Source organism: Myxocyprinus asiaticus, chromosome 5 (assembly GCF_019703515.2).
Source record: "Myxocyprinus asiaticus isolate MX2 ecotype Aquarium Trade chromosome 5, UBuf_Myxa_2, whole genome shotgun sequence".
NCBI classification, from domain to species: domain Eukaryota; kingdom Metazoa; phylum Chordata; class Actinopteri; order Cypriniformes; family Catostomidae; genus Myxocyprinus; species Myxocyprinus asiaticus.
In genome coordinates this window covers 2629883-2636428 of record NC_059348.1, presented here as the reverse complement: position 1 = coordinate 2636428, position 6546 = coordinate 2629883, and the positions used below count along the sequence as shown (strand labels likewise).

Sequence of the window (6546 nt, the reverse complement as noted above, 5' to 3'; positions counted from 1 at the left end):
CAGGTGAAACGCCATCTGGGCCCTGTGCTTTCCTTATACTTTGTTTTCGACACGGCACACATCATCTTCACAGATCTTAAGTGCAGGTTGAGTAGCAAGAGGGGGGAGGAGGGGGGTTGCAGGAGGTGTTTGTGTGAAGTGAAGGTCAGAGCGGGTGTGGGGTGTGAGATTGAGCCTTTCAAATCTACAGTAGAACACATTCAGTTTGTCAGCCAGTTGTTGGTCCACCACAGGGTTGGGGGTAGGAGTCCTGTAATTCATAAGTTGTTTCATGCCACTCCACACTGATGCAGGATCGTTAGCTGAAAAAAAAATTTCAGCTTCTCAGAGTATCTTCTTTTGGCCACTCTGATTTCCTTATTCAGTGTGTTCCTGGCCTGATTGTACAAGACTTTATCCCCACCTCTGTAAGCATCCTCTTTGGCCTGATGAAGTTGCCTGAGTTCTGCTGTAAACCATGGTTTGTCTTTGTTAAATAAGTCCTAGTAGCGATGCACATCTCCTCACAGAAACTGATATATGATGTAACAGTATCTGTGAGCTCGTCCAGATTGGCGTCTGCAGCCTCAAAAACACTCCAATCAGTGCAGTCAAAGCAGGTTTGTAGTTCCAGCTCTGCTTCATTGGTCCATTCTTTACGGTCCTTACTACAGGCTTAGCAGATTTTAGTTTCTGTATGTAGTTTGGAAGAAGATGAATCAGACAGTGATCAGAGAGTCCCAAAGCTGCTCTAGGGACAGAGCGATATGCATCCTTTATTGTTGTGTCTCTGGTTGGGCATGTAATGTGCTGTTTGTATTTGGGCAGTTCACGTGTGAGGTTTGCTTTGTTAAAATCCCCAAGAATAATAATAACTGAGTCTGGGTATTGTTGTACCATGTCTGTGATCTGATCAGCCAGTTGTTGCAGCGCGGCATTCAAACACACGTTTGGCGCGATGTAAACACTCACCAGAATAAACAAGGAAAACTCTCGTGGCGAGTAGAAAGGCTTACAATTAATAACTTCCAAATTAGGACAGCACATCTTCTTTAACATTGTTACATCTGTACACCAACTTTCATTGATGTAAAAGTATGTTCCACCATCTCACGTTTTCCCCGTTAAATCCACGGTGCGATCCGCTCTGAACAGGTGAAAGCCTGGCAGATGTAACGTGCTGTCCGGAATGGCTTCACTCAGCCAGGTTTCTGTGAAGCACAAGGCAGCAGAGGTTGAAAAGTCCTTGTTTGTGCGGGTGAGGAGATGTAGTTCGTCCGTTTTGTTAGGAAGAGAGCGGAGATTCGCTAGCTGAATGCTTGGCAGCACTGTTCGAAAGTCACACCGACGGAGACTGACCAGCGCGCCTGCTCGTCTCCCTCGCCTGCATCTCTTGAACAACACGGCCGCACCTCCAACTAAAATGTCCAGCAAAACGTCTGAATATTCAAAAACCGGGAAAAGATTGACTGGTATATGCTGTCGAATGTTCAGCAGTTCGTCTCTGGTAAAACTGACTGGAAAAGGATTATTAACACAGGACAAACAAACAAAAACAACAAAACAATAGGACCGCTCCACACCGAGGCAGCCATCCGCGGCGCCATCATGATCATACATTATATATATGTATAAAAAAAATAACATTAAACAAATGAACACAATTAATCATGTCCCCGGACTGTGATAAGGAATTTTCTTACAATCGAGCAATTCAAGCTTGAAGTGCTTTACCCAGGGGGCATTGAGCACAAATCTAGCTTTACAGACAACAAACCACACTTAATACAGATAGCTCAAGATGAGGGCTCGTTCTTGCATTCAAACGCAGCTGGATAAAGGGCAACAGTTAAATGCATGGGTCCAGAGATGTGTTTTTCTATGTTTCAAACTATGTTAAGCTTGACACAACATCCTAGAAGGCTGTTTATAACGCAACACACTCAAAGTGAGACGCTCCAAAAGTGCTGTGCCCCAAATGACGCACTATGAACTATGTACTTATAAAATACAAAATGCATTCAGCCAATTTTGTATGTGAATTTTTAAAGTATAGTTTCATCCCTAATGGAACACTTAACCATTTTTTGGTACACAGAAGCATTCGCTGTTAAACAGCTGACGGAAGTGACGTTTCAAACGCACCCTATGTGTTTCCGCTAACTTTAGCGTGTTAGGCAACCTCAGTACAACACTTATATCTCAAACAATGTACACATTCACGCAGTGTGGGGTAATGGTAAAGCAATCAACTTACATTTGTAAGGTGCTGTCTTCACTGAGGTTCCACTTGTTGCTACATTCAGGATTATTTAAACATTTTCTGTCAGACCAGTAATGCAGCCAGGTAACTCCGCCCCTTCCGTTATGTATGGCAAGCTGCGAACATTGAGTGCATAAAAGGTCCAATATTCCACACTCTGTTTTGACGGCTGAAGTACTGCATCATCCGGTTACTTACAGTACACTTCTTTTTGTTGCATTTTCAGTGTTAACATTCTACTCGCATTCTTAGACAACAAAATTATGTAGAATAGTGCAAAAGTGTGCGGTTTGGGACGCATATCTGACGCATGTGTACATTGATGCGTCCTTACTAAAGCCCTTATAATAAGTCTACCTCTGACAGACTGATGAATTCATTTGCTAAATGGATTGCTGTGGACTGAAGGCCAATGCTAGGCTTATGTTCAATAATATGGAAATAAAAATATACGGAGTGACTATTTGCACCCCGTTGTAAATAGCATCTACCACACAGTGCAAATATTTGCACCCCAAAAGTCTGGTGGAACCACAGGAATATATGACAAACTAGACAACAGGTGTGTAAAGACACTGTGAATGTACAGTTTCGTCCTAGCAACCCCGGTTCGATCCCGCATTTTGCCCCACATTTTTATCATCCAATTTCCTGTTTTGACTCTTAATATTTCCTTTAATACTACTTACAATACTAAATAAAAATGAATATAAATGTGGATTTCATCGCAGTGATTTGGTCACAGTGAATGTCGGGGAGTGCAGAGAAGGGTTTGATCCAGTGGCGCGATCTATCGTTCGCACTCGTTCCCAAGGCTCGGCATTGCTTGTGTGTAGATTGTATCACTGTATTACTATAATAATGTTGTAGTGACCATGTTTTTAGGCAGAAACCATAGTTTTAATGCAATTAACCATGGTGTTACTACAGTAATATGGTGGTAATATAGTAACCATGGTTAATTTTGTGGTTACTATAATTTTACTACAAAATACCATGGTTAAACTATAGTTACTGTAGTAAAATCAACCTTATTTTTTCTAAGGGAAGGTTAAGGTTAGGTTTAGGTGTAGGGGTTGTTGTAGGGTGTCTGTGGGACTCTAAATAAACACAGTCAACGCGCTGCAGTGATGTCAGGGTTCAAATAGCATCTGCCAAAAATATATTACCTTCTAAACCCACTTTTTATATTGCCTAATCAATGCTGTACTTGTCTGCCTCAATAATATCTGAATTATTATATTTATTGTCAATATTATATTATTTATAATCATTTAATAATTTTGTATAGAGTTTTTTTATTTGGTGGCCTTTCTTAGCAAATATTGATATATGCAATTAACTGTGATTAATTCGATTCAATAATTGGCATATCATGTAATTAATTTGATTACAAATTTTAATCAGTTGCCCTAGTTTAAATACTTTCTCTTATCCTAGCAAAAATGCAGACAAGACATTCGTAATTTTTCTTTTCTTCGAAAAGTATTTATAACCAGACATATATCCAGGTACATTCAGCTTTTGAAAGAATCAATTCAGATGTCTGTTTCACAGTGGTGGAGTGATGCTGTACTGTCCTGGTAAAATATGACTGATTGTGGTTATTTGCTGCATCTTTAACAACAACACAGTTTAGATTACACGTATCAATGAAAAGATTTGAGTTACCATGCTCAGGTCTATACGATCCAAATAAAGGTATGCTGGGAGATGGACTTTGTCTGTACTGTGAAAAGTTCATCATGGTCTTCACTGTTGAGGAATAAAGAGATACAGCTTTATTGTTTATAAAAAAAAAAATGAGAACAATAAGCATTAAAAAAAAAAAACTTGTGTTAATGTGGTTTTTATAGTTCACATATGCAGCAGATGAAATATAGAAATATAATATAATCTAAAAAAATAATAATTTTGACATCATTTGGATATAAAGTATGTCTCAAGGTTAATACAATTAACAGTTTAATATTATAAAAAAATTGAATTATTGTTGTTGAGAATTATTTCAGTGTGTGTTTGTGTGTGTGTTACCGTATGGGGTGGGTGGTGAGATAGGGAAAGCCGGTGTTGATGGCATCATATCACTGACAGCATCCACTCCACCATCCGTCTCTGCACTGTGAGATCTGTACTCAACACTGTCTGTTCTGTATAGAGCTGCATGCTGCTACACACATACACACACACACATTACCAGGCTGATCTCATGAAAATTATGTGACTGTGGCTGTATTTTTGCAAAATTATGTTATATGTTCATGACACATATTGCAGGTAGTTCAAAGGTGAAATGTCCACTGTGTGGTGCTAAAAGCTAATTAAATGCTCTACTAAACAGATGATGTTTTAAAAGTTAATGCTCTATCGAGTTTAAATCAACAAAACCGACCTCCCTACCCTAAACCTCAAACCTAAACGGCAGTGTCATAAAAGCAAATGTGAGATGAAAAATGCAATTGCTGAAGCAACCATGTCATCTTGTGGTGCTTCTATGACACTTTCGGCTCACATGCCGACTTGTGTAATCTTCTGTCCTTACATCACAAGTGCAACGCTCTATCAGTTGAGCTAACACACAATTTGATCATGCTTGAACATGCTTTTAAATGTTGTTGGTTATGTAATGCAAATGGTAAAATCTATGGCCTTACAAGTCATGCGCTATAGTAAAAGTGTTTAGATGTCATAAGATAGCAACAGGGTGAAATGTAGGTGTTTATGAACTGATAATCTGCGTTTTACTCACGATTTGTGTGAAAGGGAATTAAAGTAATTGTTGTAGCACCTCTAATGTTCATTTCACCAGGAAACTGCCACGATACAGCAACAAGCCATTTAAAAATCATGCTGCAATAATGTATGTGTAGTAATGTAATTCTATGAAAGCAGGGGCCGGATTCACGAAAAAGTTCTTAAGAAAAAAATTAAGAAAATTCTTAGGATAAATTATAAGAACTTCGTAAGAACGTTCCCAAGTGCAATTCTTCAAACATTTTTAAGAAGTTCTCAAATATTTTCTTAAGAACATAAAAAAAAAAAAAAAATTCTTATGAATTAAAAGACAGTCTTTGACATTGTCTGATCATGCTAGCCTGCTCATGGAGTTGCCTTGTGTAGGAGCTTACAACAATTTCAATACTTCAACACTGGTAAATCGTAACAATACATATACTGTATCTATTAATTATTTTTAAGTAGGAAGCACCTCAAGAACTTTTTTTTTTTTTTTAAGTGCGTGAGATGTGTTAGTTACCCGTCATAGGACAATTTACTTGCTGGTAACATTTAATAACTTTTAATTTGACATGGAAGAAAAGAAACAAATACGTCAGTAGACAAGAGGTTCTTGTTGAGGGAATTATTGCAAGGAAAAAGTTGTCCTTGGGAAGCTTGATAATTGTAATATGTCAGAAAGTAACAGGCAGGTAAATGAGAAAGGGTGGCGACAGGGATGTAGATAGGGGGTGACAAAGAAAGTCTCAGCTTACTAAGGTTATAATTATTTTGTTTATATGAACACTTTAGTGATCTTTAGATTGTGGAGTGAGAGCGCTATGCAGAGCATCCATTTAAATTAGCATGATTGGTCACCACATTAAGAAGCTTCTAAACAACCTTTATTGTTTGAATTTGGTGATAATATTTACATGTTTTACAAGCTGAAAAAAAAAATTCTGAATTCTGACTCAACATGATAGAACGCATCACATTTGTAACATCTCAGTAAATTCATTAAACATCTTACCTTTTAGGATTCAAGACAACTGTGAGGTTATCCTAACTTCGAGATGTTATTTACGACGATTTAAAAAAAAAAAAAAATACACAATATTCTTGGTAGTTAAGAAGAATTTTCATCTTAAGAACGTTTTGTGAAACCAGCCCCAGGTTGTAGATTACTTTGCTTACTGTAGAATAATTGTAGAATACAATTAATGCAAACAATAATACAGTAAAAGTAATCAGCCAATGCTATTCTTTTATCTGCAACAATTTCTAAATGCTTTAGTCAAGTAACAATAAAGACTATTCAGTTCCATTCTCTTCTAGTGTCTGTAGTTTTCCTCATTTGTAAGTTTGGATGAAAGCATCTGCTACTTGAATAAAAACAATTGTACTTGAAAGCAGTATGGAGTTATCCAAACAGGGTCAAAAGTGGATAATTAAATGTAAATGCATTCTATTCGGTTCTGATTGTATTTTGCTTATTTGCAAGTCACTTTGGCCAATATGCAGTTTAAATCTAAAATAATATTAAATAATCCTGTGATCTGATTTTCTCGTTGAGATAATGTGTTGTA

At 37.5% G+C, this 6546-nt stretch overlaps 1 protein-coding gene across 1 annotated transcript in view; it reads right to left on the bottom strand.

Moving 5' to 3' along the window:
* Positions 1-6546, bottom strand: part of LOC127440552 (tensin-3-like) — a gene marked incomplete at its 5' end in the record, with an annotated part of 39630 nt that overhangs the window by 10941 nt on the left and 22143 nt on the right. Inside the window, 2 exons of the mRNA XM_051697225.1 lie at positions 3914-3997; positions 4277-4412. Coding sequence (XP_051553185.1) covers positions 3914-3997; positions 4277-4412 — 220 coding nt within the window. The remainder of the gene's footprint in view (positions 1-3913; positions 3998-4276; positions 4413-6546) is intronic.